The 24,186-nt window shown below is 44.3% G+C and overlaps 1 protein-coding gene across 1 annotated transcript in view; it reads left to right on the top strand.

The window, feature by feature from the left end:
• LOC121847760 (polypeptide N-acetylgalactosaminyltransferase 16-like) overlaps positions 1 to 24,186 on the top strand; it is a 132,160-nt gene that overhangs the window by 13,519 nt on the left and 94,455 nt on the right. Inside the window, exons 2-4 of the mRNA XM_042330370.1 lie at positions 1,578 to 1,762; positions 2,564 to 2,662; positions 2,739 to 2,806. Of these exons, the coding sequence (XP_042186304.1) occupies positions 1,578 to 1,762; positions 2,564 to 2,662; positions 2,739 to 2,806 (352 nt within the window). The remainder of the gene's footprint in view (positions 1 to 1,577; positions 1,763 to 2,563; positions 2,663 to 2,738; positions 2,807 to 24,186) is intronic.

The raw sequence follows: 24,186 nt of genomic DNA, 5'->3' as shown, positions 1-24,186 counted from the left end.
TGAGCTCTAAGCTTAAGCTTCTCCCCTGACAGACCATTAATAACCCAGAACTGAAGAATGCAGTTCTCTCTCAGTTCTCTTTCCTATCCTCTTCTATTCTATCCTCTCTTTCCCTCAGACAACGTCTCCCCCTTTTCGTCAAAGATTCATCACCTGTGTCATCATCGTTCCTCTCTTCCACTTTATTTTCCTCTCAGCCTCACTCCTACACCAACTCTGTGTCCTCTGTCTCTCTCTCTGTCATCCTCTGTGTCCTCTGTCTCTCTCTCTGTCATCCTCTGTGTCCTCTGTCTCTCTCTCTCTGTCATCCTCTGTGTCCTCTGTCTCTCTGTCATCCTCTGTGTCCTCTGTTTCTCTGTCATCCTCTGTGTCCTCTGTCTCTCTCTCGGTCATCCCCTGTGTCCTCTGTCTCTCTCTCTGTCATCCTCTGTGTCCTCTGTCTCTCTCTCTGTCATCCTCTGTGTCCTCTGTCTCTCTCTCTCTGTCATCCTCTGTGTCCTCTGTCTCTCTCTCTCTGTCATCCTCTGTGTCCTCTGTCTCTCTGTCATCCTCTGTGTCCTCTGTTTCTCTGTCATCCTCTGTGTCCTCTGTCTCTCTGTCATCCTCTGTGTCCTCTGTTTCTCTGTCATCCTCTGTGTCCTCTGTCTCTCTATTAAAGTTGAATGGAAACACTCATTATGATGAAATCTCTGGGTTTAAAGATTACAGTTAGAGTTAGAGATATCATTAGAGTCAGATTCTAGTTCATATAGATATCATTAGAGTCAGATTCTAGTTCATATAGATATCATTAGAGTCAGATTCTAGTTCATATAGATATCATTAGAGTCAGATTCTAGTTCATATAGATATCATTAGAGTCAGATTCTAGTTCATATAGATACCATTAGAGTCAGATTCTAGTTCATATAGATATCATTAGAGTCAGATTCTAGTTCATATAGATATCATTAGAGTCAGATTCTAGTTCATATAGATACCATTAGAGTCAGATTCTAGTTCATATAGATATCATTAGAGTCAGATTCTAGTTCATATAGATACCATTAGAGTCAGATTCTAGTTCATATAGATACCATTAGAGTCAGATTCTAGTTCATATAGATACCATTAGAGTCAGATTCTAGTTCATATAGATACCATTAGAGTCAGATTCTAGTTCATATAGATACCATTAGAGTCAGATTCTAGTTCATATAGATACCATTAGAGTCAGATTCTAGTTCATATAGATACCATTAGAGTCAGATTCTAGTTCATATAGATACCATTAGAGTCAGATTCTAGTTCATATAGATACCATTAGAGTCAGATTCTAGTTCATATAGATACCATTAGAGTCAGATTCTAGTTCATATATCATTAGAGTCAGATTCTAGTTCAGATAACATTAGAGTCAGATTCTAGTTCAGATAACATTAGAGTCAGATTCTAGTTCATATAGATACCATTAGAGTCAGATTCTAGTTCATATACCATTAGAGTCTAGTTCATCTTTCCTTCTGACCTCAGCTTCCTGTGTTTTGACCCCTGACCTCTGTGTGCTGCCACATCTAAACTCTTACTTCCCCCTGCAGATGACCCAGTCCCCACGGGCGGAGCCGCAGCAGGGTCAGCTCATAGGGAGTTTCGATGAGAAGGCGTACCTGTTGGGGAAACAGCTGAAGGCGGGAGACGACCCCTACAGAGACCACGCCTTCAACCTGGCTGAGAGCGACCGACTCGGCTCCGAGCGGGCCATCAGAGACACACGACACTACAGGTGACTACACACAGACCGACTGGGCTCTTAGCGGGCCATCAGAGACACACGACACTACAGGTGACTACACACAGACCGACTGGGCTCCTAGCGGGTCATCAGAGACACACGACACTACAGGTGACTACACACAGACCGACTGGGCTCCTAGCGGGTCATCAGAGACACACGACACTACAGGTGACTACACACAGACCGACTGGGCTCCTAGCGGGCCATCAGAGACACACGACACTACAGGTGACTACACACAGACCGACTGGGCTCCTAGCGGGTCATCAGAGACACACGACACTACAGGTGACTTACACACAGACCGACTGGGCTCCTAGCGGGTCACCAGAGACACACGACGCTACAGGTGACTACACACAGACCGACTGGGCTCCTAGCGGGCCATCAGAGACACACGACACTACAGGTGACTACACACAGACCGACTGGGCTCCTAGCGGGTCATCAGAGACACACGACGCTACAGGTGACTACACACAGACCGACTGGGCTCCTAGCGGGCCATCAGAGACACACGACGCTACAGGTGACTTACACACAGACCGACTAGGCTCCTAGCGGGCCATCAGAGACACACAACGCTACAGGTGACTTACACACAGACCGACTGGGCTCCTAGCGGGCCATCAGAGACACACGACACTACAGGTGACTTAAAAAGTTATAAAAGCAACCATATGTTAGGATTTATGGTGGTATTGCCTTCATGTGCAGGGTGAACGGGACAATATGCACAGTAGGTGTGAATACTTTACTAAAACAATGTTTCTTCTTAAATGTTTGTAGATGTGCCTCCGTGAATTACGACGCTAATCTTCCACCTACGAGCATCATCATCACCTTCCACAATGAAGCTCGCTCCACCCTGCTCCGCACCATCAAAAGGTGAGGAACCGTTTTGTGCCTTTCACAATGAAGAATCGACCCTCCGACTTAATGTTGCCTTTTCTCTCCCTCTCAGTGTCCTGATGAGGAGCCCTCCCTCTCTGATCCAGGAGATCATCCTGATAGACGACTTCAGTACCGACCGTGAGGCTTCTCTTCTTGTTCTCAGTCCCTCCTCTTTAAATAGTCTCTAGTCTTTATACGGCTCACACCGTGAGGTCTCTCTTCTTGTTCTCAGTCCCTCCTCTTTAAATAGTCTCTAGTCTTTATACGGCTCACACCGTGAGGTCTCTCTTCTTGTTCTCAGTCCCTCCTCTTTAAATAGTCTCTAGTCTTTATACGGCTCACACCGTGAGGTCTCTCTTCTTGTTCTCAGTCCCTCCTCTTTAAATAGTCTCTAGTCTTTATACGGCTCACACCGTGAGGCTCTGACAATAAACCTGCTCTCTCTGTGAGATCCCCGTTCGTTCTCTTTCCGTCCCTACTCTTTACGAGTCTCTTTACAACATGTTCAGAGCTGATTCTCTCTATTTCTGTCTGTTGTTTTGACCTGTCGTTGGGGACAGACGCCTCTCAGTAGATATAACATGAGTTTAGGAGTCAGGGTTTGGGACAGACACCTCTCAGTAGATATAACATGAGTTTAGGAGTCAGGGTTTGGGACAGACACCTCTCAGTAGATATAACATGAGTTTAGGAGTCAGGGTTGGGGACAGACGCTCTCAGTAGATATAACATGAGTTTAGGAGTCAGGGTTTGGGACAGACACCTCTCAGTAGATATAACATGAGTTTAGGAGTCAGGGTTGGGGACAGATACCTCTCAGTAGATATAACATGAGTTTAGGAGTCAGGGTTGGGGACAGACACCTCTCAGTAGATATAACATGAGTTTAGGAGTCAGGGTTTGGGACAGACGCCTCTCAGTAGATATAACATGAGTTTAGGAGTCAGGGTTTGGGACAGACGCCTCTCAGTAGATATAACATGAGTTTAGGAGTCAGGGTTTGGGACAGACGCCTCTCAGTAGATATAACATGAGTTTAGGAGTCAGGGTTTGGGACAGACACCTCTCAGTAGATATAACATGAGTTTAGGAGTCAGGGTTTGGGACAGACACCTCTCAGTAGATATAACATGCGTTTAGGAGTCAGGGTTTGGGACAGACGCCTCTCAGTAGATATAACATGAGTTTAGGAGTCAGGGTTTGGGACAGACACCTCTCAGTAGATATAACATGAGTTTAGGAGTCAGGGTTTGGGACAGACACCTCTCAGTAGATATAACATGAGTTTAGGAGTCAGGGTTTGGGACAGACACCTCTCAGTAGATATAACATGAGTTTAGGAGTCAGGGTTTGGGACAGACACCTCTCAGTAGATATAACATGAGTTTAGGAGTCAGGGTTTGGGACAGACACCTCTCAGTAGATATAACATGAGTTTAGGAGTCAGGGTTTGGGACAGACACCTCTCAGTAGATATAACATGAAGTTTAGGAGTCAGGGTTTGGGACAGACACCTCTCAGTAGATATAACATGAAGTTTAGGAGTCAGGGTTTGGGACAGACACCTCTCAGTAGATATAACATGAGTTTAGGCGTCAGGGTTTGGGACAGACACCTCTCAGTAGATATAACATGAGTTTAGGAGTCAGGGTTTGGGACAGACACCTCTCAGTAGATATAACATGAAGTTTAGGAGTCAGGGTTTGGGACAGACACCTCTCAGTAGATATAACATGAAGTTTAGGAGTCAGGGTTTGGGACAGACACCTCTCAGTAGATATAACATGAGTTTAGGAGTCAGGGTTGGGGACAGACGCCTCTCAGTAGATATAATATGAGTTTAGGAGTCAGGGTTGGGGACAGACACCTCTCAGTAGATATAACATGAGTTTAGGAGTCAGGGTTTGGGACAGACGCCTCTCAGTAGATATAACATGAGTTTAGGAGTCAGGGTTTGGGACAGACACCTCTCAGTAGATATAACATGAGTTTAGGAGTCAGGGTTTGGGACAGACACCTCTCAGTAGATATAACATGCGTTTAGGAGTCAGGGTTTGGGACAGACGCCTCTCAGTAGATATAACATGAGTTTAGGAGTCAGGGTTTGGGACAGACACCTCTCAGTAGATATAACATGAGTTTAGGAGTCAGGGTTTGGGACAGACACCTCTCAGTAGATATAACATGAGTTTAGGAGTCAGGGTTTGGGACAGACACCTCTCAGTAGATATAACATGAAGTTTAGGAGGCAGGGTTTGGGACAGACACCTCTCAATAATAACATGAAGTTTAGGAGTCAGGGTTTGGGACAGACACCTCTCAATAATAACATGAAGTTTAGGAGTCAGGGTTTGGGACAGACACCTCTCAGTAGATATAACATGAGTTTAGGAGTCAGGGTTTGGGACAGACACCTCTCAGTAGATATAACATGAAGTTTAGGAGTCAGGGTTTGGGACAGACACCTCTCAGTAGATATAACATGAGTTTAGGAGTCAGGGTTGGGGACAGACACCTCTCAGTAGATATAACATGAGTTTAGGAGTCAGGGTTGGGGACAGACACCTCTCAGTAGATATAACATGAGTTTAGGAGTCAGGGTTTGGGACAGACACCTCTCAGTAGATATAACATGAAGTTTAGGAGTCAGGGTTTGGGACAGACACCTCTCAGTAGATATAACATGAGTTTAGGAGTCAGGGTTGGGGACAGACACCTCTCAGTAGATATAACATGTAGTTTAGGAGTCAGGGTTGGGGACAGACACCTTTCAATAATAACATGAGTTTAGGAGTCAGGGTTTGGGACAGACGCCTCTCAATAATAACATGAGTTTAGGAGTCAGGGTTTGGGACAGACACCTCTCAATAATAACATGAAGTTTAGGAGTCAGGGTTTGGGACAGACACCTCTCATTAGATATAACATGAGTTTAGGAGTCAGGGTTTGGGACAGACACCTCTCAGTAGATATAACATGAGTTTAGGAGTCAGGGTTTGGGACAGACACCTCTCAGTAGATATAACATGAGTTTAGGAGTCAGGGTTGGGGACAGACACCTCTCAGTAGATATAACATGAGTTTAGGAGTCAGGGTTTGGGACAGACACCTCTCAGTAGATATAACATGTAGTTTAGGAGTCAGGGTTGGGGACAGACACCTCTCAGTAGATATAACATGTAGTTTAGGAGTCAGGGTTTGGGACAGACACCTCTCAGTAGATATAACATGAGTTTAGGAGTCAGGGTTGGGGACAGACACCTTTCAATAATAACATGAGTTTAGGAGTCAGGGTTTGGGACAGACACCTCTCAATAATAACATGAGTTTAGGAGTCAGGGTTTGGGACAGACACCTCTCAATAATAACATGAAGTTTAGGAGTCAGGGTTTGGGACAGACACCTCTCAGTAGATATAACATGAGTTTAGGAGTCAGGGTTTGGGACAGACACCTCTCAGTAGATATAACATGAGTTTAGGAGTCAGGGTTGGGGACAGACACCTCTCAGTAGATATAACATGAGTTTAGGAGTCAGGGTTTGGGACAGACACCTCTCAGTAGATATAACATGAAGTTTAGGAGTCAGGGTTTGGGACAGACACCTCTCAATAATAACATGAAGTTTAGGAGTCAGGGTTTGGGACAGACACCTCTCAATAATAACATGAAGTTTAGGAGTCAGGGTTTGGGACAGACACCTCTCAATAATAACATGAAGTTTAGGAGTCAGGGTTTGGGACAGACACCTCTCAGTAGATATAACATGAGTTTAGGAGTCAGGGTTTGGGACAGACACCTCTCAGTAGATATAACATGAGTTTAGGAGTCAGGGTTTGGGACAGACACCTCTCAGTAGATATAACATGAGTTTAGGAGTCAGGGTTTGGGACAGACACCTCTCAGTAGATATAACATGAAGTTTAGGAGTCAGGGTTTGGGACAGACACCTCTCAGTAGATATAACATGAGTTTAGGAGTCAGGGTTTGGGACAGACACCTCTCAGTAGATATAACATGAGTTTAGGAGTCAGGGTTTGGGACAGACACCTCTCAATAATAACATGAAGTTTAGGAGTCAGGGTTTGGGACAGACACATCTCAGTAGATATAACATGAGTTTAGGAGTCAGGGTTTGGGACAGACACCTCTCAGTAGATATAACATGAAGTTTAGGAGTCAGGGTTTGGGACAGACACCTCTCAATAATAACATGAAGTTTAGGAGTCAGGGTTTGGGACAGACACCTCTCAATAATAACATGAAGTTTAGGAGTCAGGGTTTGGGACAGACACCTCTCAGTAGATATAACATGAAGTTTAGGAGTCAGGGTTTGGGACAGACACCTCTCTGTAGATATAACATGAGTTTAGGAGTCAGGGTTTGGGACAGACACCTCTCAGTAGATATAACATGAGTTTAGGCGTCAGGGTTTGGGACAGACACCTCTCAGTAGATATAACATGAGTTTAGGAGTCAGGGTTGGGGACAGACACCTCTCAGTAGATATAACATGAGTTTAGGAGTCAGGGTTGGGGACAGACACCTCTCAGTAGATATAACATGAGTTTAGGAGTCAGGGTTGGGGACAGACGCCTCTCAGTAGATATAACATGAGTTTAGGAGTCAGGGTTTGGGACAGACACCTCTCAGTAGATATAACATGAGTTTAGGAGTCAGGGTTGGGGACAGATACCTCTCAGTAGATATAACATGAGTTTAGGAGTCAGGGTTGGGGACAGACACCTCTCAGTAGATATAACATGAGTTTAGGAGTCAGGGTTTGGGACAGACGCCTCTCAGTAGATATAACATGAGTTTAGGAGTCAGGGTTTGGGACAGACGCCTCTCAGTAGATATAACATGAGTTTAGGAGTCAGGGTTTGGGACAGACGCCTCTCAGTAGATATAACATGAGTTTAGGAGTCAGGGTTTGGGACAGACACCTCTCAGTAGATATAACATGAGTTTAGGAGTCAGGGTTTGGGACAGACACCTCTCAGTAGATATAACATGCGTTTAGGAGTCAGGGTTTGGGACAGACGCCTCTCAGTAGATATAACATGAGTTTAGGAGTCAGGGTTTGGGACAGACACCTCTCAGTAGATATAACATGAGTTTAGGAGTCAGGGTTTGGGACAGACACCTCTCAGTAGATATAACATGAGTTTAGGAGTCAGGGTTTGGGACAGACACCTCTCAGTAGATATAACATGAGTTTAGGAGTCAGGGTTTGGGACAGACACCTCTCAGTAGATATAACATGAGTTTAGGAGTCAGGGTTTGGGACAGACACCTCTCAGTAGATATAACATGAGTTTAGGAGTCAGGGTTTGGGACAGACACCTCTCAGTAGATATAACATGAAGTTTAGGAGTCAGGGTTTGGGACAGACACCTCTCAGTAGATATAACATGAAGTTTAGGAGTCAGGGTTTGGGACAGACACCTCTCAGTAGATATAACATGAGTTTAGGCGTCAGGGTTTGGGACAGACACCTCTCAGTAGATATAACATGAGTTTAGGAGTCAGGGTTTGGGACAGACACCTCTCAGTAGATATAACATGAAGTTTAGGAGTCAGGGTTTGGGACAGACACCTCTCAGTAGATATAACATGAAGTTTAGGAGTCAGGGTTTGGGACAGACACCTCTCAGTAGATATAACATGAGTTTAGGAGTCAGGGTTGGGGACAGACGCCTCTCAGTAGATATAATATGAGTTTAGGAGTCAGGGTTGGGGACAGACACCTCTCAGTAGATATAACATGAGTTTAGGAGTCAGGGTTGGGGACAGACGCCTCTCAGTAGATATAACATGAGTTTAGGAGTCAGGGTTTGGGACAGACACCTCTCAGTAGATATAACATGAGTTTAGGAGTCAGGGTTGGGGACAGATACCTCTCAGTAGATATAACATGAGTTTAGGAGTCAGGGTTGGGGACAGACACCTCTCAGTAGATATAACATGAGTTTAGGAGTCAGGGTTTGGGACAGACGCCTCTCAGTAGATATAACATGAGTTTAGGAGTCAGGGTTTGGGACAGACGCCTCTCAGTAGATATAACATGAGTTTAGGAGTCAGGGTTTGGGACAGACGCCTCTCAGTAGATATAACATGAGTTTAGGAGTCAGGGTTTGGGACAGACACCTCTCAGTAGATATAACATGAGTTTAGGAGTCAGGGTTTGGGACAGACACCTCTCAGTAGATATAACATGCGTTTAGGAGTCAGGGTTTGGGACAGACGCCTCTCAGTAGATATAACATGAGTTTAGGAGTCAGGGTTTGGGACAGACACCTCTCAGTAGATATAACATGAGTTTAGGAGTCAGGGTTTGGGACAGACACCTCTCAGTAGATATAACATGAGTTTAGGAGTCAGGGTTTGGGACAGACACCTCTCAGTAGATATAACATGAAGTTTAGGAGTCAGGGTTTGGGACAGACACCTCTCAATAATAACATGAAGTTTAGGAGTCAGGGTTTGGGACAGACACCTCTCAATAATAACATGAAGTTTAGGAGTCAGGGTTTGGGACAGACACCTCTCAGTAGATATAACATGAGTTTAGGAGTCAGGGTTTGGGACAGACACCTCTCAGTAGATATAACATGAAGTTTAGGAGTCAGGGTTTGGGACAGACACCTCTCAGTAGATATAACATGAGTTTAGGAGTCAGGGTTGGGGACAGACACCTCTCAGTAGATATAACATGAGTTTAGGAGTCAGGGTTTGGGACAGACACCTCTCAGTAGATATAACATGAGTTTAGGAGTCAGGGTTGGGGACAGACACCTTTCAATAATAACATGAGTTTAGGAGTCAGGGTTTGGGACAGACACCTCTCAATAATAACATGAGTTTAGGAGTCAGGGTTTGGGACAGACACCTCTCAATAATAACATGAAGTTTAGGAGTCAGGGTTTGGGACAGACACCTCTCAGTAGATATAACATGAGTTTAGGAGTCAGGGTTTGGGACAGACACCTCTCAGTAGATATAACATGAGTTTAGGAGTCAGGGTTGGGGACAGACACCTCTCAGTAGATATAACATGAGTTTAGGAGTCAGGGTTTGGGACAGACACCTCTCAGTAGATATAACATGAAGTTTAGGAGTCAGGGTTTGGGACAGACACCTCTCAATAATAACATGAAGTTTAGGAGTCAGGGTTTGGGACAGACACCTCTCAATAATAACATGAAGTTTAGGAGTCAGGGTTTGGGACAGACACCTCTCAATAATAACATGAAGTTTAGGAGTCAGGGTTTGGGACAGACACCTCTCAGTAGATATAACATGAGTTTAGGAGTCAGGGTTTGGGACAGACACCTCTCAGTAGATATAACATGAGTTTAGGAGTCAGGGTTTGGGACAGACACCTCTCAGTAGATATAACATGAGTTTAGGAGTCAGGGTTTGGGACAGACACCTCTCAGTAGATATAACATGAAGTTTAGGAGTCAGGGTTTGGGACAGACACCTCTCAGTAGATATAACATGAGTTTAGGAGTCAGGGTTTGGGACAGACACCTCTCAGTAGATATAACATGAGTTTAGGAGTCAGGGTTTGGGACAGACACCTCTCAATAATAACATGAAGTTTAGGAGTCAGGGTTTGGGACAGACACCTCTCAGTAGATATAACATGAGTTTAGGAGTCAGGGTTTGGGACAGACACCTCTCAGTAGATATAACATGAAGTTTAGGAGTCAGGGTTTGGGACAGACACCTCTCAATAATAACATGAAGTTTAGGAGTCAGGGTTTGGGACAGACACCTCTCAATAATAACATGAAGTTTAGGAGTCAGGGTTTGGGACAGACACCTCTCAGTAGATATAACATGAAGTTTAGGAGTCAGGGTTTGGGACAGACACCTCTCAGTAGATATAACATGAGTTTAGGAGTCAGGGTTTGGGACAGACACCTCTCAGTAGATATAACATGAGTTTAGGAGTCAGGGTTTGGGACAGACACCTCTCAGTAGATATAACATGAGTTTAGGAGTCAGGGTTGGGGACAGACGCCTCTCAGTAGATATAACATGAGTTTAGGAGTCAGGGTTGGGGACAGACACCTCTCAGTAGATATAACATGAGTTTAGGAGTCAGGGTTTGGGACAGACACCTCTCAGTAGATATAACATGAGTTTAGGAGTCAGGGTTGGGGACAGATACCTCTCAGTAGATATAACATGAAGTTTAGGAGTCAGGGTTTGGGACAGACACCTCTCAGTAGATATAACATGAAGTTTAGGAGTCAGGGTTTGGGACAGACACCTCTCAGTAGATATAACATGAGTTTAGGAGTCAGGGTTGGGGACAGACACCTCTCAGTAGATATAACATGAAGTTTAGGAGTCAGGGTTTGGGACAGACACCTCTCAATAATAACATGAAGTTTAGGAGTCAGGGTTTGGGACAGACACCTCTCAATAATAACATGAAGTTTAGGAGTCAGGGTTTGGGACAGACACCTCTCAGTAGATATAACATGAAGTTTAGGAGTCAGGGTTTGGGACAGACACCTCTCAGTAGATATAACATGAGTTTAGGAGTCAGGGTTTGGGACAGACACCTCTCAATAATAACATGAAGTTTAGGAGTCAGGGTTTGGGACAGACACCTCTCAATAATAACATGAAGTTTAGGAGTCAGGGTTTGGGACAGACACCTCTCAGTAGATATAACATGAAGTTTAGGAGTCAGGGTTTGGGACAGACACCTCTCAGTAGATATAACATGAGTTTAGGAGTCAGGGTTTGGGACAGACACCTCTCAATAATAACATGAAGTTTAGGAGTCAGGGTTTGGGACAGACACCTCTCAGTAGATATAACATGAGTTTAGGAGTCAGGGTTTGGGACAGACACCTCTCAGTAGATATAACATGAAGTTTAGGAGTCAGGGTTTGGGACAGACACCTCTCAATAATAACATGAAGTTTAGGAGTCAGGGTTTGGGACAGACACCTCTCAATAATAACATGAAGTTTAGGAGTCAGGGTTTGGGACAGACACCTCTCAGTAGATATAACATGAAGTTTAGGAGTCAGGGTTTGGGACAGACACCTCTCAGTAGATATAACATGAGTTTAGGAGTCAGGGTTTGGGACAGACACCTCTCAGTAGATATAACATGAGTTTAGGCGTCAGGGTTTGGGACAGACACCTCTCAGTAGATATAACATGAGTTTAGGAGTCAGGGTTTGGGACAGACACCTCTCAGTAGATATAACATGAGTTTAGGAGTCAGGGTTTGGGACAGACACCTCTCAGTAGATATAACATGAGTTTAGGAGTCAGGGTTTGGGACAGACACCTCTCAGTAGATATAACATGAGTTTAGGAGTCAGGGTTGGGGACAGATACCTCTCAGTAGATATAACATGAAGTTTAGGAGTCAGGGTTTGGGACAGACACCTCTCAGTAGATATAACATGAAGTTTAGGAGTCAGGGTTTGGGACAGACACCTCTCAGTAGATATAACATGAGTTTAGGAGTCAGGGTTGGGGACAGACACCTCTCAGTAGATATAACATGAGTTTAGGAGTCAGGGTTTGGGACAGACACCTCTCAGTAGATATAACATGAAGTTTAGGAGTCAGGGTTTGGGACAGACACCTCTCAATAATAACATGAAGTTTAGGAGTCAGGGTTTGGGACAGACACCTCTCAATAATAACATGAAGTTTAGGAGTCAGGGTTTGGGACAGACACCTCTCAGTAGATATAACATGAAGTTTAGGAGTCAGGGTTTGGGACAGACACCTCTCAGTAGATATAACGTGAGTTTAGGAGTCAGGGTTTGGGACAGACACCTCTCAGTAGATATAACATGAGTTTAGGAGTCAGGGTTTGGGACAGACACCTCTCAGTAGATATAACATGAGTTTAGGAGTCAGGGTTTGGGACAGACACCTCTCAGTAGATATAACATGAGTTTAGGAGTCAGGGTTTGGGACAGACACCTCTCAGTAGATATAACATGAGTTTAGGAGTCAGGGTTTGGGACAGACACCTCTCAGTAGATATAACATGAGTTTAGGAGTCAGAGTTGGGGACAGATACCTCTCAGTAGATATAACATGAAGTTTAGGAGTCAGGGTTTGGGACAGACACCTCTCAGTAGATATAACATGAAGTTTAGGAGTCAGGGTTTGGGACAGACACCTCTCAGTAGATATAACATGAGTTTAGGAGTCAGGGTTGGGGACAGACACCTCTCAGTAGATATAACATGAGTTTAGGAGTCAGGGTTTGGGACAGACACCTCTCAGTAGATATAACATGAAGTTTAGGAGTCAGGGTTTGGGACAGACACCTCTCAGTAGATATAACATGAGTTTAGGAGTCAGGGTTGGGGACAGACACCTCTCAATAATAACATGAGTTTAGGAGTCAGGGTTTGGGACAGACACCTCTCAATAATAACATGAGTTTAGGAGTCAGGGTTTGGGACAGACACCTCTCAATAATAACATGAAGTTTAGGAGTCAGGGTTTGGGACAGACACCTCTCATTAGATATAACATGAGTTTAGGAGTCAGGGTTTGGGACAGACACCTCTCAGTAGATATAACATGAGTTTAGGAGTCAGGGTTGGGGACAGACACCTCTCAGTAGATATAACATGAGTTTAGGAGTCAGGGTTTGGGACAGACACCTCTCAGTAGATATAACATGTAGTTTAGGAGTCAGGGTTGGGGACAGACACCTCTCAGTAGATATAAAATGTAGTTTAGGAGTCAGGGTTGGGCACAGACACCTCTCAGTAGATATAACATGTAGTTTAGGAGTCAGGGTTTGGGACAGACACCTCTCAGTAGATATAACATGAGTTTAGGAGTCAGGGTTGGGGACAGACACCTTTCAATAATAACATGAGTTTAGGAGTCAGGGTTTGGGACAGACACCTCTCAATAATAACATGCGTTTAGGAGTCAGGGTTTGGGACAGACACCTCTCAATAATAACATGAAGTTTAGGAGTCAGGGTTTGGGACAGACACCTCTCAGTAGATATAACATGAGTTTAGGAGTCAGGGTTTGGGACAGACACCTCTCAGTAGATATAACATGAGTTTAGGAGTCAGGGTTTGGGACAGACACCTCTCAGTAGATATAACATGAGTTTAGGAGTCAGGGTTGGGGACAGACACCTCTCAGTAGATATAACATGAGTTTAGGAGTCAGGGTTAGGGACAGACACCTCTCAGTAGATATAACATGTAGTTTAGGAGTCAGGGTTGGGGACAGACACCTCTCAGTAGATATAACATGTAGTTTAGGAGTCAGGGTTTGGGACAGACACCTCTCAATAATAACATGAAGTTTAGGAGTCAGGGTTTGGGACAGACACCTCTCAGTAGATATAACATGAAGTTTAGGAGTCAGGGTTTGGGACAGACACCTCTCAGTAGATATAACATGAGTTTAGGAGTCAGGGTTTGGGACAGACACCTCTCAGTAGATATAACATGAGTTTAGGAGTCAGGGTTTGGGACAGACACCTCTCAGTAGATATAACATGAGTTTAGGAGTCAGGGTTTGGGACAGACACCTCTCAGTAGATATAACATGAGTTTAGGAGTCAGGGTTTGGGACAGACACCTCTCAGTAGATATAACATGAGTTTAGGAGTCAGGGTTTGGGACAGACACCTCTCAGTAGATATAACATGAGTTTAGGAGTCAGAGTTGGGGACAGACACCTCTCAGTAGATATAACATGAGTTTAGGAGTCAGGGTTTGGGACAGACACCTCTCAGTAGATATAACATGAAGTTTAGGAGTCAGGGTTTGGGACAGACACCTCTCAGTAGATATAACATGAGTTTAGGAGTCAGGGTTGGGGACAGACACCTCTCAGTAGATATAACATGAGTTTAGGAGTCAGGGTTGGGGACAGACACCTCTCAATAACATGAGTTTAGGAGTCAGGGTTTGGGACAGACACCTCTCAATAATAACATGAGTTTAGGAGTCAGGGTTTGGGACAGACACCTCTCAATAATAACATGAAGTTTAGGAGTCAGGGTTTGGGACAGACACCTCTCATTAGATATAACATGAGTTTAGGAGTCAGGGATTGGGACAGACACCTCTCAGTAGATATAACATGAGTTTAGGAGTCAGGGTTGGGGACAGACACCTCTCAGTAGATATAACATGAGTTTAGGAGTCAGGGTTTGGGACAGACACCTCTCAGTAGATATAACATGTAGTTTAGGAGTCAGGGTTGGGGACAGACACCTCTCAGTAGATATAAAATGTAGTTTAGGAGTCAGGGTTGGGCACAGACACCTCTCAGTAGATATAACATGTAGTTTAGGAGTCAGGGTTTGGGACAGACACCTCTCAGTAGATATAACATGAGTTTAGGAGTCAGGGTTGGGGACAGACACCTTCAATAATAACATGAGTTTAGGAGTCAGGGTTTGGGACAGACACCTCTCAATAATAACATGCGTTTAGGAGTCAGGGTTTGGGACAGACACCTCTCAATAATAACATGAAGTTTAGGAGTCAGGGTTTGGGACAGACACCTCTCAGTAGATATAACATGAGTTTAGGAGTCAGGGTTTGGGACAGACACCTCTCAGTAGATATAACATGAGTTTAGGAGTCAGGGTTTGGGACAGACACCTCTCAGTAGATATAACATGAGTTTAGGAGTCAGGGTTGGGGACAGACACCTCTCAGTAGATATAACATGAGTTTAGGAGTCAGGGTTGGGGACAGACACCTCTCAGTAGATATAACATGTAGTTTAGGAGTCAGGGTTGGGGACAGACACCTCTCAGTAGATCTAACATGTAGTTTAGGAGTCAGGGTTTGGGACAGACACCTCTCAGTAGATATAACATGAGTTTAGGAGTCAGGGTTTGGGACAGACACCTCTCAGTAGATATAACATGAGTTTAGGAGTCAGGGTTTGGGACAGACACCTCTCAGTAGATATAACATGAAGTTTAGGAGTCAGGGTTTGGGACAGACACCTCTCAATAATAACATGAAGTTTAGGAGGCAGGGTTTGGGACAGACACCTCTCAGTAGATATAACATGAGTTTAGGAGTCAGGGTTGGGGACAGACACCTCTCAGTAGATATAACATGAGTTTAGGAGTCAGGGTTTGGGACAGACACCTCTCAGTAGATATAACATGTAGTTTAGGAGTCAGGGTTGGGGACAGACACCTCTCAGTAGATATAACATGAGTTTAGGAGTCAGGGTTGGGGACAGACACCTCTCAGTAGATATAACATGAGTTTAGGAGTCAGGGTTGGGGACAGACACCTCTCAGTAGATATAACATGAGTTTAGGAGTCAGGGTTGGGGACAGACACCTCTCAATAATAACATGAGTTTAGGAGTCAGGGTTTGGGACAGACACCTCTCAATAATAACATGAGTTTAGGAGTCAGGGTTTGGGACAGACACCTCTCAATAATAACATGAAGTTTAGGAGTCAGGGTTTGGGACAGACACCTCTCATTAGATATAACATGAGTTTAGGAGTCAGGGATTGGGACAGACACCTCTCAGTAGATATAACATGAGTTTAGGAGTCAGGGTTGGGGACAGACACCTCTCAGTAGATATAACATGAGTTTAGGAGTCAGGGTTTGGGACAGACACCTCTCAGTAGATATAACATGTAGTTTAGGAGTCAGGGTTGGGGACAGACACCTCTCAGTAGATATAAAATGTAGTTTAGGAGTCAGGGTTGGGCACAGACACCTCTCAGTAGATATAACATGTAGTTTAGGAGTCAGGGTTTGGGACAGACACCTCTCAGTAGATATAACATGAGTTTAGGAGTCAGGGTTGGGGACAGACACCTTTCAATAATAACATGAGTTTAGGAGTCAGGGTTTGGGACAGACACCTCTCAATAATAACATGCGTTTAGGAGTCAGGGTTTGGGACAGACACCTCTCAATAATAACATGAAGTTTAGGAGTCAGGGTTTGGGACAGACACCTCTCAGTAGATATAACATGAGTTTAGGAGTCAGGGTTTGGGACAGACACCTCTCAGTAGATATAACATGAGTTTAGGAGTCAGGGTTTGGGACAGACACCTCTCAGTAGATATAACATGAGTTTAGGAGTCAGGGTTGGGGACAGACACCTCTCAGTAGATATAACATGAGTTTAGGAGTCAGGGTTGGGGACAGACACCTCTCAGTAGATATAACATGTAGTTTAGGAGTCAGGGTTGGGGACAGACACCTCTCAGTAGATCTAACATGTAGTTTAGGAGTCAGGGTTTGGGACAGACACCTCTCAGTAGATATAACATGAGTTTAGGAGTCAGGGTTTGGGACAGACACCTCTCAGTAGATATAACATGAGTTTAGGAGTCAGGGTTTGGGACAGACACCTCTCAGTAGATATAACATGAAGTTTAGGAGTCAGGGTTTGGGACAGACACCTCTCAATAATAACATGAAGTTTAGGAGGCAGGGTTTGGGACAGACACCTCTCAGTAGATATAACATGAGTTTAGGAGTCAGGGTTTGGGACAGACACCTCTCAGTAGATATAACATGAGTTTAGGAGTCAGGGTTTGGGACAGACACCTCTCAGTAGATATAACATGTAGTTTAGGAGTCAGGGTTGGGGACAGACACCTCTCAGTAGATATAACATGTAGTTTAGGAGTCAGGGTTTGGGACAGACACCTCTCAGTAGATATAACATGAGTTTAGGAGTCAGGGTTGGGGACAGACACCTCTCAATAATAACATGAGTTTAGGAGTCAGGGTTTGGGACAGACACCTCTCAATAATAACATGAAGTTTAGGAGTCAGGGTTTGGGACAGACACCTCTCAGTAGATATAACATGAGTTTAGGAGTCAGGGTTTGGGACAGACACCTCTCAGTAGATATAACATGAGTTTAGGAGTCAGGGTTTGGGACAGACACCTCTCAGTAGATATAACATGAGTTTAGGAGTCAGGGTTGGGGACAGACACCTCTCAGTAGATATAACATGAGTTTAGGAGTCAGGGTTGGGGACAGACACCTCTCAGTAGATATAACATGTAGTTTAGGAGTCAGGGTTGGGGACAGACACCTCTCAGTAGATCTAACATGTAGTTCAGGAGTCAGGGTTTGGGACAGACACCTCTCAGTAGATATAACATGAGTTTAGGAGGCAGGGTTTGGGACAGACACCTCTCAGTAGATATAACATGAAGTTTAGGAGTCAGGGTTTGGGACAGACACCTCTCAATAATAACATGAAGTTTAGGAGTCAGGGTTTGGGACAGACACCTCTCAGTAGATATAACATGAGTTTAGGAGTCAGGGTTTGGGACAGACACCTCTCAGTAGATATAACATGCGTTTAGGAGTCAGGGTTTGGGACAGACGCCTCTCAGTAGATATAACATGAGTTTAGGAGTCAGGGTTTGGGACAGACACCTCTCAGTAGATATAACATGAGTTTAGGAGTCAGGGTTTGGGACAGACACCTCTCAGTAGATATAACATGAGTTTAGGAGTCAGGGTTTGGGACAGACACCTCTCAGTAGATATAACATGAGTTTAGGAGTCAGGGTTTGGGACAGACACCTCTCAGTAGATATAACATGAGTTTAGGAGTCAGGGTTTGGGACAGACACCTCTCAGTAGATATAACATGAGTTTAGGAGTCAGGGTTTGGGACAGACACCTCTCAGTAGATATAACATGAAGTTTAGGAGTCAGGGTTTGGGACAGACACCTCTCAGTAGATATAACATGAAGTTTAGGAGTCAGGGTTTGGGACAGACACCTCTCAGTAGATATAACATGAGTTTAGGCGTCAGGGTTTGGGACAGACACCTCTCAGTAGATATAACATGAGTTTAGGAGTCAGGGTTTGGGACAGACACCTCTCAGTAGATATAACATGAAGTTTAGGAGTCAGGGTTTGGGACAGACACCTCTCAGTAGATATAACATGAAGTTTAGGAGTCAGGGTTTGGGACAGACACCTCTCAGTAGATATAACATGAGTTTAGGAGTCAGGGTTGGGGACAGACGCCTCTCAGTAGATATAATATGAGTTTAGGAGTCAGGGTTGGGGACAGACACCTCTCAGTAGATATAACATGAGTTTAGGAGTCAGGGTTTGGGACAGACGCCTCTCAGTAGATATAACATGAGTTTAGGAGTCAGGGTTTGGGACAGACACCTCTCAGTAGATATAACATGAGTTTAGGAGTCAGGGTTTGGGACAGACACCTCTCAGTAGATATAACATGCGTTTAGGAGTCAGGGTTTGGGACAGACACCTCTCAGTAGATATAACATGAGTTTAGGAGTCAGGGTTTGGGACAGACACCTCTCAGTAGATATAACATGAGTTTAGGAGTCAGGGTTTGGGACAGACACCTCTCAGTAGATATAACATGAGTTTAGGAGTCAGGGTTTGGGACAGACACCTCTCAGTAGATATAACATGAAGTTTAGGAGGCAGGGTTTGGGACAGACACCTCTCAATAATAACATGAAGTTTAGGAGTCAGGGTTTGGGACAGACACCTCTCAATAATAACATGAAGTTTAGGAGTCAGGGTTTGGGACAGACACCTCTCAGTAGATATAACATGAGTTTAGGAGTCAGGGTTTGGGACAGACACCTCTCAGTAGATATAACATGAAGTTTAGGAGTCAGGGTTTGGGACAGACACCTCTCAGTAGATATAACATGAGTTTAGGAGTCAGGGTTGGGGACAGACACCTCTCAGTAGATATAACATGAGTTTAGGAGTCAGGGTTGGGGACAGACACCTCTCAGTAGATATAACATGAGTTTAGGAGTCAGGGTTTGGGACAGACACCTCTCAGTAGATATAACATGAAGTTTAGGAGTCAGGGTTTGGGACAGACACCTCTCAGTAGATATAACATGAGTTTAGGAGTCAGGGTTGGGGACAGACACCTCTCAGTAGATATAACATGTAGTTTAGGAGTCAGGGTTGGGGACAGACACCTTTCAATAATAACATGAGTTTAGGAGTCAGGGTTTGGGACAGACGCCTCTCAATAATAACATGAGTTTAGGAGTCAGGGTTTGGGACAGACACCTCTCAATAATAACATGAAGTTTAGGAGTCAGGGTTTGGGACAGACACCTCTCATTAGATATAACATGAGTTTAGGAGTCAGGGTTTGGGACAGACACCTCTCAGTAGATATAACGTGAGTTTAGGAGTCAGGGTTTGGGACAGACACCTCTCAGTAGATATAACATGAGTTTAGGAGTCAGGGTTGGGGACAGACACCTCTCAGTAGATATAACATGAGTTTAGGAGTCAGGGTTTGGGACAGACACCTCTCAGTAGATATAACATGTAGTTTAGGAGTCAGGGTTGGGGACAGACACCTCTCAGTAGATATAACATGTAGTTTAGGAGTCAGGGTTTGGGACAGACACCTCTCAGTAGATATAACATGAGTTTAGGAGTCAGGGTTGGGGACAGACACCTTTCAATAATAACATGAGTTTAGGAGTCAGGGTTTGGGACAGACACCTCTCAATAATAACATGAGTTTAGGAGTCAGGGTTTGGGACAGACACCTCTCAATAATAACATGAAGTTTAGGAGTCAGGGTTTGGGACAGACACCTCTCAGTAGATATAACATGAGTTTAGGAGTCAGGGTTTGGGACAGACACCTCTCAGTAGATATAACATGAGTTTAGGAGTCAGGGTTGGGGACAGACACCTCTCAGTAGATATAACATGAGTTTAGGAGTCAGGGTTTGGGACAGACACCTCTCAGTAGATATAACATGAAGTTTAGGAGTCAGGGTTTGGGACAGACACCTCTCAATAATAACATGAAGTTTAGGAGTCAGGGTTTGGGACAGACACCTCTCAATAATAACATGAAGTTTAGGAGTCAGGGTTTGGGACAGACACCTCTCAATAATAACATGAAGTTTAGGAGTCAGGGTTTGGGACAGACACCTCTCAGTAGATATAACATGAGTTTAGGAGTCAGGGTTTGGGACAGACACCTCTCAGTAGATATAACATGAGTTTAGGAGTCAGGGTTTGGGACAGACACCTCTCAGTAGATATAACATGAGTTTAGGAGTCAGGGTTTGGGACAGACACCTCTCAGTAGATATAACATGAAGTTTAGGAGTCAGGGTTTGGGACAGACACCTCTCAGTAGATATAACATGAGTTTAGGAGTCAGGGTTTGGGACAGACACCTCTCAGTAGATATAACATGAGTTTAGGAGTCAGGGTTTGGGACAGACACCTCTCAATAATAACATGAAGTTTAGGAGTCAGGGTTTGGGACAGACACATCTCAGTAGATATAACATGAGTTTAGGAGTCAGGGTTTGGGACAGACACCTCTCAGTAGATATAACATGAAGTTTAGGAGTCAGGGTTTGGGACAGACACCTCTCAATAATAACATGAAGTTTAGGAGTCAGGGTTTGGGACAGACACCTCTCAATAATAACATGAAGTTTAGGAGTCAGGGTTTGGGACAGACACCTCTCAGTAGATATAACATGAAGTTTAGGAGTCAGGGTTTGGGACAGACACCTCTCTGTAGATATAACATGAGTTTAGGAGTCAGGGTTTGGGACAGACACCTCTCAGTAGATATAACATGAGTTTAGGCGTCAGGGTTTGGGACAGACACCTCTCAGTAGATATAACATGAGTTTAGGAGTCAGGGTTGGGGACAGACACCTCTCAGTAGATATAACATGAGTTTAGGAGTCAGGGTTGGGGACAGACACCTCTCAGTAGATATAACATGAGTTTAGGAGTCAGGGTTGGGGACAGACGCCTCTCAGTAGATATAACATGAGTTTAGGAGTCAGGGTTTGGGACAGACACCTCTCAGTAGATATAACATGAGTTTAGGAGTCAGGGTTGGGGACAGATACCTCTCAGTAGATATAACATGAGTTTAGGAGTCAGGGTTGGGGACAGACACCTCTCAGTAGATATAACATGAGTTTAGGAGTCAGGGTTTGGGACAGACGCCTCTCAGTAGATATAACATGAGTTTAGGAGTCAGGGTTTGGGACAGACGCCTCTCAGTAGATATAACATGAGTTTAGGAGTCAGGGTTTGGGACAGACGCCTCTCAGTAGATATAACATGAGTTTAGGAGTCAGGGTTTGGGACAGACACCTCTCAGTAGATATAACATGAGTTTAGGAGTCAGGGTTTGGGACAGACACCTCTCAGTAGATATAACATGCGTTTAGGAGTCAGGGTTTGGGACAGACGCCTCTCAGTAGATATAACATGAGTTTAGGAGTCAGGGTTTGGGACAGACACCTCTCAGTAGATATAACATGAGTTTAGGAGTCAGGGTTTGGGACAGACACCTCTCAGTAGATATAACATGAGTTTAGGAGTCAGGGTTTGGGACAGACACCTCTCAGTAGATATAACATGAGTTTAGGAGTCAGGGTTTGGGACAGACACCTCTCAGTAGATATAACATGAGTTTAGGAGTCAGGGTTTGGGACAGACACCTCTCAGTAGATATAACATGAGTTTAGGAGTCAGGGTTTGGGACAGACACCTCTCAGTAGATATAACATGAAGTTTAGGAGTCAGGGTTTGGGACAGACACCTCTCAGTAGATATAACATGAAGTTTAGGAGTCAGGGTTTGGGACAGACACCTCTCAGTAGATATAACATGAGTTTAGGCGTCAGGGTTTGGGACAGACACCTCTCAGTAGATATAACATGAGTTTAGGAGTCAGGGTTTGGGACAGACACCTCTCAGTAGATATAACATGAAGTTTAGGAGTCAGGGTTTGGGACAGACACCTCTCAGTAGATATAACATGAAGTTTAGGAGTCAGGGTTTGGGACAGACACCTCTCAGTAGATATAACATGAGTTTAGGAGTCAGGGTTGGGGACAGACGCCTCTCAGTAGATATAATATGAGTTTAGGAGTCAGGGTTGGGGACAGACACCTCTCAGTAGATATAACATGAGTTTAGGAGTCAGGGTTGGGGACAGACGCCTCTCAGTAGATATAACATGAGTTTAGGAGTCAGGGTTTGGGACAGACACCTCTCAGTAGATATAACATGAGTTTAGGAGTCAGGGTTGGGGACAGATACCTCTCAGTAGATATAACATGAGTTTAGGAGTCAGGGTTGGGGACAGACACCTCTCAGTAGATATAACATGAGTTTAGGAGTCAGGGTTTGGGACAGACGCCTCTCAGTAGATATAACATGAGTTTAGGAGTCAGGGTTTGGGACAGACGCCTCTCAGTAGATATAACATGAGTTTAGGAGTCAGGGTTTGGGACAGACGCCTCTCAGTAGATATAACATGAGTTTAGGAGTCAGGGTTTGGGACAGACACCTCTCAGTAGATATAACATGAGTTTAGGAGTCAGGGTTTGGGACAGACACCTCTCAGTAGATATAACATGCGTTTAGGAGTCAGGGTTTGGGACAGACGCCTCTCAGTAGATATAACATGAGTTTAGGAGTCAGGGTTTGGGACAGACACCTCTCAGTAGATATAACATGAGTTTAGGAGTCAGGGTTTGGGACAGACACCTCTCAGTAGATATAACATGAGTTTAGGAGTCAGGGTTTGGGACAGACACCTCTCAGTAGATATAACATGAAGTTTAGGAGTCAGGGTTTGGGACAGACACCTCTCAATAATAACATGAAGTTTAGGAGTCAGGGTTTGGGACAGACACCTCTCAATAATAACATGAAGTTTAGGAGTCAGGGTTTGGGACAGACACCTCTCAGTAGATATAACATGAGTTTAGGAGTCAGGGTTTGGGACAGACACCTCTCAGTAGATATAACATGAAGTTTAGGAGTCAGGGTTTGGGACAGACACCTCTCAGTAGATATAACATGAGTTTAGGAGTCAGGGTTGGGGACAGACACCTCTCAGTAGATATAACATGAGTTTAGGAGTCAGGGTTTGGGACAGACACCTCTCAGTAGATATAACATGAGTTTAGGAGTCAGGGTTGGGGACAGACACCTTTCAATAATAACATGAGTTTAGGAGTCAGGGTTTGGGACAGACACCTCTCAATAATAACATGAGTTTAGGAGTCAGGGTTTGGGACAGACACCTCTCAATAATAACATGAAGTTTAGGAGTCAGGGTTTGGGACAGACACCTCTCAGTAGATATAACATGAGTTTAGGAGTCAGGGTTTGGGACAGACACCTCTCAGTAGATATAACATGAGTTTAGGAGTCAGGGTTGGGGACAGACACCTCTCAGTAGATATAACATGAGTTTAGGAGTCAGGGTTTGGGACAGACACCTCTCAGTAGATATAACATGAAGTTTAGGAGTCAGGGTTTGGGACAGACACCTCTCAATAATAACATGAAGTTTAGGAGTCAGGGTTTGGGACAGACACCTCTCAATAATAACATGAAGTTTAGGAGTCAGGGTTTGGGACAGACACCTCTCAATAATAACATGAAGTTTAGGAGTCAGGGTTTGGGACAGACACCTCTCAGTAG

The sequence above is a fragment of the Oncorhynchus tshawytscha genome, linkage group LG11 (genome assembly GCF_018296145.1).
Source record: "Oncorhynchus tshawytscha isolate Ot180627B linkage group LG11, Otsh_v2.0, whole genome shotgun sequence".
NCBI lineage: Eukaryota > Metazoa > Chordata > Actinopteri > Salmoniformes > Salmonidae > Oncorhynchus > Oncorhynchus tshawytscha.
The sequence above is the reverse complement of the archived record's forward strand: the minus strand, read 5'-3'. Positions and strand labels throughout refer to the sequence as shown.